An 18,964-nucleotide genomic window follows, 5' to 3' on the forward strand; every position below is an offset into this window, starting at 1 on the left:
CAAGATAGGGCTACGGCAGCGCCAGTAGTCCGTCAAGGCTGAGTTCTCTCGGTGTCTCTCGACTCCAGGATACAACTGCCTTCCTGCTCCGGAGCTGCTCCAGTTATAGGGCAGGTGCCCTTTGATGTCCGGACCCTCGCACTTGGAGGTCGGAGGGTCCGGGATGAAGGTGTCCAGACACCCAGCGGGGGGGGGTGGAGCCGGTGCCTGGGGGAGCTGGAGGCGATCGTCACCTGGCGGGGGAGAGTCCTTGGCGCTTCGTTCTCCCATTGACCTGCCAAGTGGTCCGCTCACCTCCTGGGTGGATGGTGGTGCCGGGATGTCGGGGCCGGCCAGGCCCAGGGTTAGGGTCGGGGGGAGGCCACGCGGCCTCGTGGCGCAGGGCCCAAGATGGCGGCTTGACCCGGCCGAGGGAGCCGGTGGTGGCTTGGGCCCGTGATACATGGAGGTCCGAGGGCAGGAGTTCCGTCGGGAGACGGGGTGCGGGTGATTCTCGTGGGTCGCGCCTGGGGGGCCGGGGCTTGGGCCCTGTCATGCGGGGAGGGAGCAAGCCCTTCGTGTGGCCTGTCCAACAATGCCCACAACGAATGGTGAGCTTTGCCGAATCTCTCCCCTCTGCTACTGCTTGGGAGAGGATGGCCTGGACCTCCTCTGGGACCTGGGGCAGCACTTGCGTGATCGTTTTCAGACAGGGAGTGGGACTAATGGCCCAATAGGGTTTCGGTGTTCCCCGATCGCAATGCAAGGCTGGCGGAAGAAAATATTTCCTTACCCCAACAATCCAGCTGTAGGACGGTGTGTTTCTGTTATAGCAACCACCCCCCACACGTTTTGCCAGGTTTCTGATGAACTTTGACTTGATGTGCCCTGAGCCCCTGCCAATCAGGCTCCCAGGGCCTGTGTTTTTTCTCAAAACTTTACCTTTGAAGCCACAACGGGCACATATCTGGCCACAGGTAAGCCCCTTGTAAAAGATACAATGGGTACCAAGGGCACTGTGACCAGGGAAGGCCTCTAAGGGCTGCAGCCCCTATTGTGCCACCCATAGAGACCTTGCACCTTAACAACCACACACTGTCACTGCAGGCTGCGTGTTTTGGTGCAGAGAAAAGTGAAGTGCCGATACGGCACACATCTCTGTGTGCCATGCTTGCACTACACTGCCTGTGCCCTAGGTAAGTCACCCTTTTAGTACCCATATGAGGATACAGTTGCATGAGCACTGTACCCCTACAGTGTCTAGGTCCTTTCTTAGACATTGTATTTGCAGTAAAGCCATAAAGAGTATAGTGTCTGGGAGTTGGTCACTACAAACTCCACAGTTCCATAATAGCTTTACTGAAACCTGGGAAGTTTGGTAGCAAACTTCTCAGCACATTAAACCCACACTAATGCCAGTGTGGGATGTAATGTACAATGCACACAGAGGGCACATTAGAGATGCCCCCTGAAAAACGACCTGAATGGCTACCTGCCATTTACCACCACCAGACAGGTTTCTGGACCACTTGGTAGAGGGCCTCCGCTCTCTGGGTCCAGAGACAAAGCCCTTCCTGGACATAGGTGTCATGCATCCTCCCCCAGGATGGCAGGGTCCACAAAGGGGAAGCTTCAAAGGCCTGCTGCTTTTGAAAGCTTTCCCTGCCTTTTGCTGCACCCAGCAATAGGTTCCCACCGGTTCGGACCCCCACTTGCACAGGAGAATCAGCTGGAAAACCGAATTAGGAGGAGAGGTGTGCTCATCTTTGCCAACTCCACCCCTCAGATGGGAAAGGGGAGGTGAAGCACACATCTCAGTCCCCTCCATCTTTAAGCTGAGGGGACCCAACTAATTAGGGCGAGGCTCATGCCCCTCTCATTGCAGGGCGGCATAATAGGGTGTGTACTCACCCCCAAGGAAGGGACCCATTTGTCCCATCCTGCACACCCTAAATTTAGTATTTAGGGGCGACCCTGAACCTCACGTCCTCAGATTCCTGCAACCTATGAAGAAGGACGGAAGATGTCGCACAGCAGAAGAGACTGCAGAGAAGAACTGCCTTGGCCTCAGCCCTACCAGCACTTCTGCAGTTTCCGCAGAACCAATGCTGAAAGTCGACGTGTTCTGCAGCCAGCGACCTCCAGAAACCCCTGGGAGGACTGACTGCCTTCAACAAAGATCGAATCTCCTGCAAACAGCAGCTCTGTTTAAAAGAAACTCCAAAGAAAGACTCAGAGCCTGCTGAGGACATAGAAACCAACGTCTGGAACCACCACTGCACCCGTTGCCTACAGCCCAAGTCCACGTGGCCCACCGGTCCCAGTGAGGTCCCCCGGCTCTCCAGAGTCAGAGCGTGGGTTGACCCCTCCAGAACTCCCCGACGTCACCTCCAGCCTCTGCACAGAACCCCCCCCAACCGCAAGTCGTCTGGTAAGATGAATTTCATCCTCAAAAGGCACCCCTGCATCCAGCCACCCTGTGCCCTGGAGAAGAGGACCGGAGGTGCACCTACGTCCCCGAGCCCTCCAACTTACCTGCCCAGCTGTTAGTTCCTCCCAGAAGACTTCCTGGACCGAGTCTGCAGCCAAAGTCCCAAACCGTCAACCTGCGTATGATTGAATTCGGCTACCAACCCTTCCTAAGCACCCTGCCCCCGGCCGCCCCTGCGCCGCTGGGGGTGTGGATTTGGTGCTGACCTGTGTCAACCTTTGCCTTGACCTTAACCCTAGGAGCTTGTCTCCCACAGCTGAGTGGCCTGCTCGTAAGCATCCCCTGATCGAAGCACCCCCTAGCCCAACTGGCTAACATTAGGCTCCTGCATTGTGCACCCGGCCGCACTAGTCCTGCTGGTGGTACAATTTGATGTCTAACTGTTCCTTGAGGACCCCTGGTGCTAACCCCCAAAAACCATACTTGCACACACCATTAACGCTCTTTTCCCCATAGGAACCCATATTACTAGGATTTTGTATGGAAGTAAAGTAACTGTATCTTAAACCTGATAAAGTCTTACTTACCTTTGTATTGTAGGATCCACGGTGTGATATCTAGACATATCACCCTAAGTAGTTGATGTAATCCAAAAGGTAAAACAAAAGTAATTTCTATGTAATTGAAACAGTTTTTAAAGCATATACAAACCTGTAGCGATTGCAAATCCTTTCCAAATTGCAGAAACTTGTCAAGTTTTAGAATTGCAAGTGCATTTTACCTACCTGCATCAAGTCCTGCTTGGTTCTACAAACTAAAGCATAAGTATACTTTTTTATACTTAAATAATTGGTCTGGATTCTGTCTCCGAGTGTGTGCCATTAACCATTTATTGAGTGAGTACAATAAATAGGGGTGGGCGGAATTTGCGAAATTCACTTTCGCAAATTATCGCGAAAATGTTAAAAATCTCTGCAAACACGCGGAAATATCGCGAAGATGCGGAAGTTTTTTTCCCGCCCGTTCGCGATATTTTCTGCGTGGTCGCGGCTCGCCAACTTACCCAGGCGGTTGCTCGTGGGCGCGGCCATCTTGTTTTCACTTGTCTCGCGGTGCATGATCGTGAGAAGAAAGACGTGATCGCGCGACGCATGACGCTACTGCGGGCGCGAACTGTCGCGAGACAGCGCAAATGGCTACCAACAATCCAACATCTCGTGGAGAACGTGACCGGATCGGGAAAAATTGTCGGCGAACGCGGGAATTCAGGTAAGGCGATCGCGCGCACGCGAGAATGTATTATTTTACAGCGCGAGCAAGAAACAAATTATCGCTAAGCTGCGGAATGCGGAAATTTTGAAATTTTCGCGCTTTCCGCGGAACGCAAAAATGCCAAATTATCGCAATTTCCGCGAATGGAAAGGAATTTTGGCCCAGGCCTAACAATAAATGCTTTTCATACCCTCCTCAAAACCTAACTGCTCGCCCACACTACCACAATCTAATTTAGACTCTACTATACCTCTGTGGATCCACTGCACTCAGTGCACATTATACCTTACTTTGGTATAGTATGTACAGAGCCAGCTTCCTACACCAGCCTCTTGGATTCCCTGTTCAGGGGTGCGCAAGGGAACATGCCCTGTGATTGTAGAGGCTTGGACCCCCAAGCTCTCGGGGGTAAGGAGGTTGGTGAGGAAATTTGGATCACCCGGTGAGAGCGATGGCAGCAGACGATTGTTTGATTCACAGGAGTTCCTGTGCCGGGCTTGGACCAGGTTCCAACTAGGACATCAGTCAAGTCATTGAAAGGCAGGAGGGGTTCAGAGGAGGAGACACCCGGCTGCAGGACCTCCATCAAGATGTTTATCTTGACTGCCGTAGAAGGTAGCTGAAGGTCCAGGACCTCAGCTGCCCTTGCACCACCATAGCATATGAAGCCCCCTTCTCTGTAGCCACGGTAGGGGGAGAAAGCAGACCGCAATTCCTCATACCAGTCCATTTCTTGCTCTGGAATGTCTTGTAAAGGGTCCAGCGACCCCTCCTATTCTTCCCCCAGTCCCAGCCCCTCAGAATGAGGCTGAGGAACCAACCCAGGACCAAAGGGTTCTGTCTGTGCCGGAATTGCCGCCCATAGGGACCAATCTGGTTCAGGGTCGTCGGGGATGAGAATGGGGCTGGCACCGCCAGTGGCGTTGGGAGTCTGGGCGTAGGAGCAGGTGCCAGGGAAGGTCGCAGTAGCACAACCGGCATCTGTCTGGATCCATTACTACGGGGCTCGAAGGCACGCCGGTAGGGTCATGCCACCCAAATATGAGGCACATGGCGTCATAGAATTCCTTGAGCTGGGCGGGGGTCGCTTCGGCTCAAGGGAAGGCGGGGAAACGTGCAGCTGACCCAGGCATGGGTTCAGCCGAACAAGCCCAATAATGCCAAAACTTCTCCGTTGCATCAGCCGACCGATGGGGAGAAGTCCAAGCACGCTTTGACTTCTCGTATTTTTTATGCTTCCTACTTGACTGATTTGAAGACTTTTAGTGGGAGGACTGAATAATTCGGGCTCCTGGAGTGGAACCAGGACCTTCCTCTCGACTGGGACCGAGAGCGAGACCTCCGGGGCCATTAACGGTGGTGCTGACCGCCGAGCCCCAAGTATATTTAGGGACTGCTCCATCAAATTTTTTGGCGCCATGGCCCGGCAGTCGGAGCACGACTTCAAGCCGTGTTCATTCTCCAGGCACAAAAGACAAGCCAGGTGTGGATCCGTTACCAACATCGCGAGGTGACAGGCGGCACACGGCTTGAATCTAGAAGTCTTCTTGGACATCCTTAACACCAAACAATTTTGACAAAACGTCCAAAAAGTCTGTCAAAAAGTGACAGAGGACATCTCTCTTCGTGGATCTGGCTAACTGACTGGAAAGAAAAAAACTGATGTGAGAGCGCCAAGGTGGCGCCTGTATAGGTGACACAGAAATCACAATGGCAAGAATGACGCTGACGACGTCACGCGAAGCCGACCAACGTCACCTACCAGCGTGCAAGGGTATTGCTCAAAGAAAAATCTTCCGGATGCAGTCTGACGCCTGGGGAATTCAAAAGTTAGGAAATCTGCAGCTAGATGTCCTATCAGATATTTGTATATTTCAAGTATTTTTCCTATCGCAATATTCTGTGGCTTGGCTTAAACAGGTTACTGCTAAAGATGTATTTAAAAACTCATTTGAATTTCTTTGTATCTGAATTTTCGACTATATATTGAAAACAGATATTGAAAGTAGTTCTTTCTTTGCAATGGACCATTTAAGGTAGGAAAATATTAATATTTTACCACCAACTCAAAGATGGTGGTAACCCATTCACAAACCCATTTCCAAGAAACACCATCCGCTTTGTAAATATTGATCAACATTTTTTCAGAGTAGGCAGTGATCCATAGGACCACTACCTACTTTTGAAAAAGTTTGGTGTAATTTTGTTTTTTAAGGCATCTCTCATTCCTTTAAGGAAAAGAGCATGCTTTGAAAAAAAGTCTGCTTTATTTGAGTGCAATCACAGACATGGTGGTGTGCCAAGGCCAGCTGGCCACCATCCCGGAGATGGAGGCCTTCGTAGTACATATGCTGGTTTGCAAAATGACCATGTATTTTATTTATTTATTTAAAAGGTTTTATATAGCGCTGGCTGGACCAGAGGGTATCAGAGCGCTTTACATGGGTATTAATTGTAATATAGCAAAATTTACAATAAGGTAGTATTCAAAAACCAATACAAACAGTAGAAGGCAGCTTAAATATTACACTATCTAATTACAAAAGTTGCAATGGGCTACAGCAAGTCCTGAGAGATTAGCCTCGCATGGGAGGGAAAGGATGGAAAAGAGAGAGGTAGGTTTTAGGAATGGGGAAGAGGCTAGGGAGGGGGGAGGTTAAGGCAATATCATACCGCTATACATGGATAACTAATTGTAATGTAACAGGATTACTATGAGGTAGTACTCAAAACCCAACCAGACAGTAAAAACCAATCCTGTTTTACACAATCAAATTACATGTATTGCAATGGGCTACAGCAAGTCCTGAGAGATCAGCCTAGCGTGGGAGGGAACGGATGGAGAAGAGGGGGGACGGGTATGGGAATGGGGCTAGGCTGAGGAGGGGGGAGGTTAAGGCAATACCAAGTGGGACGAAGCAGGTCCTTTGGGAAAGGCTAGTGGGAGGAGTTAGTGGGCGAAAGGAAGATGAGAGAGGGGGAGGAGAACAGTAGGAGGTCGGGGTGGGATGAGTGCCCAGGGGAGGGCTTAAGGACCCCAGTATTTGTTGAGCAGGAGAAGTTTGAGATCTTTTTTGAAGCTGACGTAAGAGGGGTTGCAAAAAGTTCTTTAGGGAGGGAGTTCCAGATTCTAGGCGCGTTCCCGGAAAAGGATAGAGATTGTGTGGTTTTCTTGTTTAACAAAGTGGGGAAAAGAGCGCAGGTGTTGGAGCTCCTCAATCCTCTAGAGCAGCCAGCTCTGTGAAGTTTATCTGAGAGGTACTGCGGGGAGCGTTGTGTGTGATGCAAGCTGTCTTGTAGGAAGTTCTTCTTTCAACGGGAAGCCAATTGAGGGCTTTGAGGGCAGGGGAGATGTGATCAAACCGTTTGATGTCGGTAATGAGCCTAGCAGCCAGGTTCAGGACAGGTTTGATTGGGGCGAGGTGGGCTTTAGGGGTTCCAGAGAGAATGGCATTACCATAGTCGATTTTCGACAAGACCAGCGATTGGACGACTAATTTAAAGTCATCTGCAGGACTGAAGGGTTTTATTTTCTTGAGGTGATAAAGAGTGAAGATGGCGCTTTTGGCAGAATTTTTTATGTGGGGGATAAGAGTAAGGCTCTGGTCAATGTTAAAACTGAGGGATTTAACTGAGTTGGATATAGTGAGAGAGCGGTTGAGTGCGGTTAGGTCAGAGATCCAGGATAGAATGGGGAGCGAGTTCTACTTAGGAGAGAAAAGAATGATTTCGGTCTTTTTTGGGTTGAGTTTGAGGTGGTTGTAGTGGAACCAGGATTGAATCTTACTCAAGGCATCATTGAGGTGAAGAACATCCGAGCGAGATTGAATCTTATAGTAAAGTTGGGTGTCATCGGCGTATAGGTGGTAATTGATTCCCGCTTGTTTGAGGATAAGGGTGAGGGGTTCCATGACGAGGTTAAATAGAGAGGGGGAGAGGATAGAGCTCTGGGGCACCCCTAGGGAGACGGGCAGAGGTTTCGAAAGGGAGTCACGGATTTTAATTTGCTGGGTTCTGTGTTGAAAAAAGGAGGTGAACCATTTGAGCACTGAACCGTTGGGGCCAAAACGACCTTTAAGTGTGTTAAGTAGAGTAGAGTGGTTAACAGTGTCGAAAGCAGCGGAGAGATCATGGCGAATGAGCAGAGAGGATTAGCCTTTGTCGAGGGAGTGATGGATGTCATCAATTATGTTTAGCATTGCCGTTTCTGTACTACAGCCCTTTCGGAAGCCAGATTGAAAAGAGTCTAAAAGATTGAATGAATCAATGGGTCTATCTAGTTGGAGCAGGGCGCATTTTTCAAGGGCTTTTGAGGGAAGAGGAAAGTTAGAGATAGGACGAAGGTTATTTAGGTCATTAGGGTCACCAGCAGGATTTTTGAGGATGGGAGTGATTTGTCCCAGTTGGAGGGAAGCAGGGACACAACCCGAGGTAAAGGAGGAGTTGATGATAGAGGTCCAGTAGGGGGCAATGATATGTTTTAGATCTTGGACAAGGTTGGAAGGGAGAGGGTCTTTGGTGTAAGATGACGGTTTAAGTCTGGAAATGACGTTAAGGACATCAAGTTCAGTGACTGGTTGGAAGTCGTGCCAAGAAGCATTATTTCTTTGCTCAAGTATGACAGGGACGGGTTCAAGAATAGGGACGATAGGAGGGAATGATGAGGAGTCGTGAGGAAGCGTAGAGAGTGAAGGAGAATTGGAGGAAATGCCCGGGTGGGGAAGTAGGTTAAGAGGGAGGGGAGTTAGGGCGAAGGATGGATCAATTTTGAAGATTTTTTCTGAGAAGTAGCTGGCAATTTCTTTGCATCTCTCAGTGGTGGCAATCACGCTGGGGGGTGCAGAGGATGTTTAGTTTTTAACAATGCTGAAGCGTTACCTAGGTCTGTTTTGGGCCCGGTCGAGTTGGGAGCGGAAGAAGGAAGTTTTAGCATTGAGGATGTGTTTTTCATAGTTGGACCTAGCGGATCTGAGGAGAGAGAGATTAAAGGGGGAAGGGTTTTGCCTCCATATGCGTTAAGTCGATCTAAGTGCGCGCCTCTCATTGTTGAGAACGGGTTTGAACCAGGATTTGCAGGAGGAGTTTTTCTGTCGTTTTAGTCTGGCTGGGGCAATTTGGTCAAGGACCTGAACGATGGATTTATTAAAGTGTTCGGTGAGGTCATTGGCATTTTGGGAGGGAGGAGAGAGTCGAAGTTGACAATGTATTCAGTACAAGTCGGTGCACAAATTGCGTCCATTTTTACCAAATCCATTTTAGTACATTCTACATAAGAAATAGGAACTTGGGAATCGCTAGAAGTTGCTATTTCTTATTTGGAATCGGTGTGTATGGGCAGTTCCCAGGACATTATATCAACCGTATATCAAATAGAGAGAAAATGTACCTGTAGAACTGTAATTAAAGTAGAGGTGATAAGGACTATGAAGCCTTAAAGTGATAATTGTAAGTGAGCCCTGAGGAATTGGCAGCACGCCACGTTACATTTCAGATACTTGACTATGGGGCACATGCATCAAGGCGGCATTTTGCGATTTCTAAATAGCGAATTTTACAGATTCGCTATTTAGAAATCGCAAAATGCAATGCATGTAGGAATCGGAAAAAAAATGTGATTCCAAAAAATTCCTAAATGGGACTCGCAAATTGCGAGTCACAATTAAGGAATAGATTCCCATTCATTCCTATAGGTCTCTAGGCCCATAGGGATGAATGGGAAGCCATTCGCAATTTGAGAGTACCAAATAGGTACTCACAAATTGCAAATGCAATTTGAAGGGTTCTAGGGGGCCTTAAAGGCCACCCTGCTGCACCCCCAAATTTGGCATGTGTGCTCATGTCCTCATATGTGTGCGCCACATGACACTTTGAAAAATGCACTTTTGTGCATTTTTCACAGTTTTTGCAAATTACCATCAACTTGCAGTTGATGGTAATTAGCGTTTCCTAAATACGAAGTCGCATTTAGGAAAGTCTTTGATGCATCCCAAATAGGGAATCGCAATTTGCGATTCCCTAAAAGCAGTCGCAATTTAGGTCATCGCAAAATTTGCGATTACCTATATTGCGAATGGGTTTTGGGTTGATGCATCCCAACTGCCTACATACCGGTCGCAAAGATGCCGATTCTGCTAATCGGCCCGTTTGCGATCGGTATGGAGGTTGATGCATGTGCCCCTATAGAGTTACCATGGACCCAAGTCAGAAAATCTGATGGCAAACTTGAAACTGTTCATCAATCAGGACATAACTGTAGATTTACTAAATGACCATAGAGCGGGGACCAGGACATAACTATGGATTTACTCAATGACCACAGAGAGTGGACCAGGACATATCTATAGATGTACTAAATGATCATACAGAGTGGAGCAGGACATAACTATAGATTTACTCAATGACAATAGAGCGGGGACCAGGACATAACTATGCATTTACTCAATGACCATAGAGAGTGGACCAGGACATATCTATAGATTTACTAAATGACCATAGAGAGTGGACCAGGACATATCTATAGATGTACTAAATGACCATACAGAGTGGAGCAGGACATAACTATAGATTTACTCAATGACCATAGAGCGGGGACCAGGACATAACTATGCATTTACTCAATGACCATAGAGAGCGGACCAGGACATATCTATAGATTTACTAAATGACCATAGAGAGTGGAGCAGGACATAACTGTAGATTTACTAAATGACCATAGAGCGGGGACCAGGACATAACTATGCATTTACTCAATGACCATAGAGAGTGGACCAGGACATATCTATAGATTTACTAAATGACCATAGAGAGTGGAGCAGGACATAACTATGGATTTACTAAATGACCATAGAGAGTGGAGCAGGACATATCTATAGATTTACTAAATGACCATAGAGTAGGGACCAGGACATAACTATGGATTTACTAAATGACCATAGAGAGTGGACCAGGACATATCTATAGATTTACTAAATGACCATAAAGAGTGGAGCAGGACATAACTGTAGATTTACTAAATGACCATAGAGCGGGGACCAGGACATACCTATGAATTTACTCAATGACCATAGAGAGCAGACCTGGTCATAACTGTAGATTTACTCAATGACCACAGAGAGCGGACCAGGACATATCTATAGATTTACTCAATGACCATAGAGAGTGGACCAGGACATATCTATAGATGTACTAAATGACCATAGAGAGTGGACCAGGACATATCTATAGATTTATTAAATGACCATAGATAGTGGATCAGGACATAACTATGGATTAACTAAATAACCATAGAGAGTGGACCAGGACATATCTATAGATGTACTAAATGACCATACAGAGTGGAGCAGGACATAACTATAGATTTACTCAATGACCATAGAGCAGGGACCAGGACATAACTATGCATTTACTCAATGACCATAGAGAGTGGACCAGGACATATCTATAGATTTACTAAATGACCATAGAGAGTGGACCAGGACATATCTATAGATGTACTAAATGACCATACAGAGTGGAGCAGGACATAACTATAAATTACTCAATGACCATAGAGCGGGGACCAGGACATAACTATGCATTTACTCAATGACCATAGAGAGCGGACCAGGACATATCTATAGATTTACTAAATGACCATAGAGAGTGGAGCAGGACATAACTGTAGATTTACTAAATGACCATAGAGCGGGGACCAGGACATAACAATGCATTTACTCAATGACCATAGAGAGTGGACCAGGACATATCTATAGATTTACTAAATGACCATAGAGAGTGGAGCAGGACATAACTATGGATTTACTAAATGACCATAGAGAGTGGAGCAGGACATATCTATAGATTTACTAAATGACCATAGAGTAGGGACCAGGGACATAACTATGGATTTACTAAATGACCATAGAGAGTGGACCAGGACATATCTATAGATTTACTAAATGACCGTAAAGAGTGGAGCAGGACATAACTGTAGATTTACTAAATGACCATAGAGTGGGGACCAGGACATAACTATGAATTTACTCAATGACCATAGAGAGCAGACTTGGTCATAACTGTAGATTTACTCAATGACCACAGAGAGTGGACCAGGACATATCTATAGATTTACTCAATGACCATAGAGAGTGTACCAGGACATATCTATCGATGTACTAAATGACCATAGAGAGTGGACCAGGACATATCTATAGATTTACTAAATGACCATAGAGAGTGGAGCAGGACATAACTATGGATTAACTAAATAACCATAGAGAGTGGACCAGGACATATCTATAGATTTACTAAATGACCATAGAGAGTGGACCAGGACATATCTATAGATTTACTAAATGACCATAGAGAGTGGACCAGGACATAACTATGGATTTACTCAATGACCATAGAGAGTGGACCAGGACATATCTATAGATTTACTGAATGACCATAGAGGGTGGACCAGGACAGAACTGTAGATTTACTCAATGACTGTAGAGAATGCATCAGGACATAACTGTAGATTTACTAAATGACCATAGAGTGGGTACCAGGACATAATTATGGATTTACTCAATGACCATAGAGAGTGGACCAGGACATATCTATAGATTTACTAAATGACCATAGGGAGTGGACCAGGACATATCTATAGATTTACTAAATGACCATAGAGAGTGGAGCTGAACATAACTATGGATTTACTAAATGACCATAGAGAGTGGACCAGGACATATCTATAGATTTACTAAATGACCATAGAGCAGGGACCAGGACATAACTATGGATTTACTAAATGACCATAGAGAGTGCACCAGGACATATCTATAGATTTACTAAATGACCATAGAGAGTGGAGCAGGACATAACTGTAGATTTACTAAATGACCATAGAGCGGGGACCAGGACATAACTATGGATTTACTCAATGACCATAGAGAGCAGGCCTGGTCATAACTGTAGATTTACTCAATGACCACAGAGCGGACCAGGACATATCTATAGATTTACTCAATGACCATAGAGAGTGGACCAGGACATATCTATAGATTTACTAAATGACCATAGAGAGTGGACCAGGACATAACTATGGATTTACTCAATGACCATAGAGAGCGGACCTGGTCATAACTGTAGATTTACTCAATGACCATAGAGAGCGGACCTGGTCATAACTAAAGATTTACTCACAGACCATAGAGAGCGGACCAGGTCATAACTGTAGATTTACTCAATGGCCACAGAGCGGACCAGGACATATCTATAGATTTACTCAATGACCATAGAGAGTGGACCAGGACATATCTATAGATTTACTAAATGACCATAGAGAGTGGACCAGGACATAACTATGGATTTACTCAATGACCATAGAGAGCGGACCTGGTCATAACTGTAGATTTACTCAATGACCATAGAGAGCGGACCTGGTCATAACTAAAGATTTACTCACAGACCATAGAGAGCGGACCAGGTCATAACTGTAGATTTACTCAATGACCACAGAGAGCTGACCAGGACATAACTGTAGATTTACTCAATGACCGTAGAGAATGCATCAGGACGTAACTATGGATTTACTAAATGACCATAGAGAGTGGACCAGGACATAACTGTAGATTTACTCAATGACCGTAGAGAATGCATCAGCACGTAACTATAGATGTACTAAATGACCATAGAGAGTGGACCAGGACATATCTATAGATTTACTAAATGACCATAGAGAGTGGAGCAGGACATAACTATGGATTAACTAAATAACCATAGAGAGTGGACCAGGACATATCTATAGATTTACTAAATGACCATAGAGAGTGGACCAGGACATATCTATAGATTTACTAAATGACCATTGAGAGTGGACCAGGACATAACTATGGATTTACTCAATGACCATAGAGAGTGGACCAGGACATATCTATAGATTTACTGAATGACCATAGAGAGTGGACCAGGACAGAACTGTAGATTTACTCAATGACTGTAGAGAATGCATCAGGACATAACTGTAGATTTACTAAATGACCATAGAGTGGGTACCAGGACATAACTATGGATTTACTCAAAGACCATAGAGAGTGGACCAGGACATATCTATAGATTTACTAAATGACCATCGGGAGTGGACCAGGACATATCTATAGATTTAATAAATGACCATAGAGCGTGGAGCAGGACATAACTGTAGATTTACTAAATGACCATAGAGCGGGGACCAGGACATAACTATGGATTTACTCAATGACCATAAAGAGCAGGCCTGGTCATAACTGTAGATTTACTCAATGACCACAGAGCGGACCAGGACATATCTATAGATTTACTCAATGACCATAGAGAGTGGACCAGGACATATCTATAGATTTACTAAATGACCATAGAGAGTGGACCAGGACATAACTATGGATTTACTCAATGACCATAGAGAGCGGACCTGGTCATAACTGTAGATTTACTCAATGACCATAGAGAGCGGACCTGGTCATAACTAAAGATTTACTCACAGACCATAGAGAGCGGACCAGGTCATAACTGTAGATTTACTCAATGACCACAGAGAGCAGACCAGGACATAACTGTAGATTTACTCAATGACCGTAGAGAATGCATCAGGACGTAACTATGGATTTACTAAATGACCATAGAGAGTGGACCAGGACATAACTATGGATTTACTGAATGACCATAGAGAGTGGACCAGGACATATCTATAGATTTACTGAATGACCATAGAGAGTGGACCAGGACATAACTATGGATTTACTCAATGACCACAGAGAGCGGACCTGGTCATAACTAAAGATTTACTCACAGACCATAGAGAGCGGACCAGGACAGAACTGTAGATTTACTTAATGACCGTAGAGAATGCATCAGGACATAACTGTAGATTTACGCAATTACTGTAGAGAGCGGACCAGGACATAACTATAGATTTACTCAATGACCACAGAGAGCGGACCAGAACATAACTGTAGATTTACTCAATGACAATAGAAGACGGATGTAGGAGGCTGGCTCAGCATATGGTGTACACTCACAGGAGTGATGCACCTTACACTAATCCAGGTAACCCTTATGGCAATTTTAATGGTCTGTGATAACCTTAGGCTCTCAACGTGTGAGCTGTGGAGAGCAGCCTTCAGGCCTGCCTTTAAGGAGTGTAAAGCAGCTTGTTTTACCACCTTTATTGAATAGTGTAGGTTAGATAAAAGGGGACCACACAGTATTTGTAAGAAAATCAGTCTATTTACTATGCAACACACTCACTAACACATTGGTATATCTCCTACCCTGAGATATCAATAGCACACACAAGAATACTTCAAAACAATCAGGTAAGTAGCACAAAAATACACTGGTCTCCAGAGGGAGACCAAACTATATACTAAGAAAGTGGAATGTGAACTGTGAAGGAGAACGGGACTTGGACAAGAAGACTCAGAGGAGCTGAGGGAGCCAGGAACCACCCGAGGTAAGTACCCAGGAACCCCATGGAGGCTCTGTGCAGAGTGGAAACACAGCTGCGTGCCCAACAAAAATCAATGAAGAAGTTGTGGTTGCAATTTTAAAGAGGAAGGACCATTCTTGTAGGACCCTAAAGAAACCTCTTGGAGGACCGGAGGTTGGAGAGCCACCCCACTCGGGGATGCCCCAGGAACCAGGTTATCTGCACCAGGGGAGCCTGATGCAGAGGGGTGTAGTGACATCCAAACCGGCCATAGACAACAATGGAGAAGGCTGTGAAGGAGATCAGTGGAATCCAAGGATAGATTCTTGAAGAGGAGAACCTGCAAGCAGACGGGACCGAGTCCATCCCACTTGGAGGTGACCAGGAGGCACGGAAGCACAATGCCCACTGATGTCAGGAGGTTCAAGAGTAAAGACAGTGACCTTGTCACTGCAGCTTTGAGGACCAGGCGACGCTGAGGAAGACCAGGAGCCGTGCACAAGTTGTCCCAATTCGGATGTCAGTGTCTAGGTGATCGGTGTCCAGTGGGAGCACCAACAAGCCTTGGTAGCCGCAACTGGCATGGAAAGCAAAGAGATGCCAACGTTGGGACCAGGAAGGTCCAAGGGACTCACCAAGTGCATGAGTTAGACCAGGCCCTGAGCAAGCAGGGGAGCCCACTGAAGCAAAGGAAGACCCTCAAGAGGACCCACAGGCCAAAGGCACAGGAGTCGCAAGAGGACCTCAGGCAGCTTACCCAAGATGGAGGCCCACGGTGCAAGGGATGCAGTGAGGATGCTGATCTTCGGTGGATGAGGTGCTGGAGGCTGGGGCTTTTTGCATCCCGAAGATCTCTGGAGTGCAGCCCCAACAAGCCTTGGCAACGGCAAGTGAATGCTGTGCACAGTGGTTTGTCCCCAGCGGCTCCAACGAGGGATACAGTCCTCCAAATTGCAGGGAAGACAGGCCAGGCCTCTGGAGAGCCACCGAACCAACACCTGTGTTGCTGAGCCTCAGGAAGTCCATAGAACGACAGACGCAGTAGATGTTGCGGTGTCTGGAGATGCAGGGGAGTGGCTCCTTCAAATCAAGGGAGATTTCTCTGTATGCCCTTGATGCCCACAGGTCTTCTGGAAAACCTGGGTGAGGCACGGACACAGACAAGGCAGAAGACTTGAAAAACAGCGAGACTAGAAGCAGCAGGATTCTTCCTTGATGCAGTCTCGGTTCCAGTCGTAGTCCAAGTGTCCAGACGGTCGAAGAGTTTCTTGGCTTCAGAAGCGAGTCTTGTTCCACGATGAATTTTAGGCACCAACCACATGGGAGCCCTTACATACCTAAGAAAAGGGTTGGAACAACTCGGGGGCCCCTCCCAGCGGAGGGAGGGCTGGACAGAGGGGAGGATACTCCCCTGTCTTTGTCTAGTTTTGTGCCAATGCCGGAACCAAGGGTTCCTGAACTGGCTCACACCGGAGTATGCAAGGAGGGCACTATTTGTGCCCTTCAATGCAGTCTGGGAGTGCTGGAAAGCACCCCCACCCCAAATATTCTAAGTCCTGTCTGGGAGGTGGTCACACCTCCCTGTGACAGGAAACCCATTGTTCTATCTTCCCCTGATGAAGCTCAGCTCAGCAGCAGGAGGGACGAATAGTGTCTGTGGTCGGCAGCAGCACTAGCTTGCTGGCAGACCCTGAAAGGCTGTTACCCGGAGTACAGGGGAGTCTCCTAAGGGGCCCCCCAGTACATAGAATCAAACTTCCAGCACCAGAATCGGTGTTGGGGTATGATCCCAGCATGTTTGATACCAAACATGAGCAGCGTTGATGTAGCCATTATATAGTAAGACATCTCATATTAACTGATGTCCACTATAGATCTTAAAATGGCTGAATGTACTTACAAAATCTGGAGAATTGGACTGAAGGGCCTACTATAGGGTTGACTTGTAGGTTTTGAGTACAGTGACCTCAGATATAAGGAAACGTATATCTGTGGTTAGGGGTGAACACTCCATCTTGCACGGGCTGCAATGACAGGCCTGTAGTCAGAGTTTAAGTGGACTCCCAGGGTGGCACAATACATGCTGCAGCCCATGGGAGACCCCGGGTGTACCTATACCCTGGGTACCTCAGTACCATATACACTTCAGAACTCAGCTGGATGGAGCCAAAAATAGACCCAAGAAACTCTTCGGAATAATCAAGGAACAAACTAACCATTCTTCCAACCCGATCTCCACCGGCTCCCTAGTGGTGATGACTTCATAGCTCACTTCTCGAAGAAAACAAGGAAAATTGAATTAGAGCTATTAACCGTCTCCCCTAATCGGAGACCTTCAAACCCCTCTGCCGGAACAGCTGAGTTGGCGCATTCCTTGACAATATCCTTGCCCTTGGGCCGTACTCTCAAAAACAACGCCTCTTGGAATTCCTTTCTCCTCCCTGATGTCACGGAGCTCCTACACAATATGGCATCCCTAAACCCTCCAACCATCTCTGTGATTCTTTACCTGCTAAGCTTTTTAACGAACTCAATTCAGCCATTCGCCCTCTTTGGTCCAGGATCATTCAAGAATCCCTCCTACAGGGAAAGATTCTGGACTGCCTACAGGTTGAGCAAGTTACCTCCAACCCTAAAAAGCCCAATGCGAATCTATCTGATCCCACATAATCCAGAGGTACCGGTGCTTGGCAACGGCATGTAATTTTCAACACCGGCACTTAGGACAGCTGCCACATGGCGGCGATGTTTGTCTACTTTTAGGGCAAGCATAACATGAGAGTGTTTAATATTACAGTTTCAGTACTACTTCTTTCGTTGTGAACTTGAAAGAGAAAACGTTAGGTTACTTACCGCGGAGGTTGAAGTAGGTGATGGTGTACTGTGCCACTGCAAGAAAGAAAACAAAGAGTCAGAGTGTGTAACATACACATATAAACAAACAAGCACAAAAGGCTTGCTGGCAGTAACCAGAGGGCCAGCATTGCCCAAGGGTACAGCCTGAAGGCCAGTCTTCACTGGGGCAGCTGAGCCCAGACGTACAGCCGGAAGGATAGTCTTCACAGTGGCAGCACTGCCCAAGGGTGCACCCCGGAGGCCAGGCTTCACAGTGACAGCACTGCTCAAGGGTACAGCCTGAAGGCCAGTCTTCACTGGGGCAGCTCAGCCCAGGTGTACACCCGGAAGGATAGTATTCATAGGGGCAGCACTGCCCAAGGGTGCACCCTGCAGGCCAGTCCTCACAGGCGCAGGACTGCCCAAGGGTGCACCCCGGAGGCCAGTCCTCACAGGGGCAGCACTGCCCAAGGGCACACCTGGAAGGAAAGTCCTCACAGGGGCAGCACTGCCCAAGGGTACACCTGGAAGGAAAGTCCTCACAGGGGTAGCACTGCCCAAGGGCACACCTGGAAGGCCAGCAGGTGCAGCACTGTGCAGAGGGTTCTGGAGCCGCCCCCACAAACACTGGGCACAGAGGCCCTGCACGCAGTTAAAGCTATTGCCAGCCAGTGTCTGGCCCAGTATGACACAGAGCTACAAACCGTGCTAAGCGTGTGCGTCCGAAAGCATGACAGGCGCAGGGGGCAAAGAAGACCTGGCCAGTGAGAATAGTGTGTGCCCTCTGCAACCGGAGAGATCATGTCCCCAATGTTTCTTCTCACCCCTTCCATGTCAGCAGCCCATCTAAACTGCAGACGTGGCTACACATGGAATCCCAAAGCCCTCTCTAGGAAAGAATGCCAGGACCCCCTGCCCCCTCTCTCCTCTCCCATGTCTCCAGGCTGCCAAGCTTCCCAGGTCCAAGCTTGAAGGGCTGCCCCAGTCCTAGTTTTGTTCTTTGAATTCCGGGTCTT

General features: G+C 47.4%; 1 protein-coding gene across 1 annotated transcript in view; it reads right to left on the reverse strand.

Annotated features, from left to right (window-relative positions):
* The window catches only part of LOC146839363 (glutathione S-transferase P 1-like), a 169,274-nt gene that overhangs the window by 95,799 nt on the left and 54,511 nt on the right, over window positions 1-18,964 (reverse strand). The window contains exon 2 of the mRNA XM_085651364.1: window positions 17,967-18,002. Within this exon, the coding sequence (XP_085507490.1) occupies window positions 17,967-18,002 (36 nt within the window). The remainder of the gene's footprint in view (window positions 1-17,966; window positions 18,003-18,964) is intronic.

This window comes from Triturus cristatus, chromosome 4_1 (assembly GCF_964204655.1).
Source record: "Triturus cristatus chromosome 4_1, aTriCri1.1, whole genome shotgun sequence".
Taxonomy (NCBI): domain Eukaryota; kingdom Metazoa; phylum Chordata; class Amphibia; order Caudata; family Salamandridae; genus Triturus; species Triturus cristatus.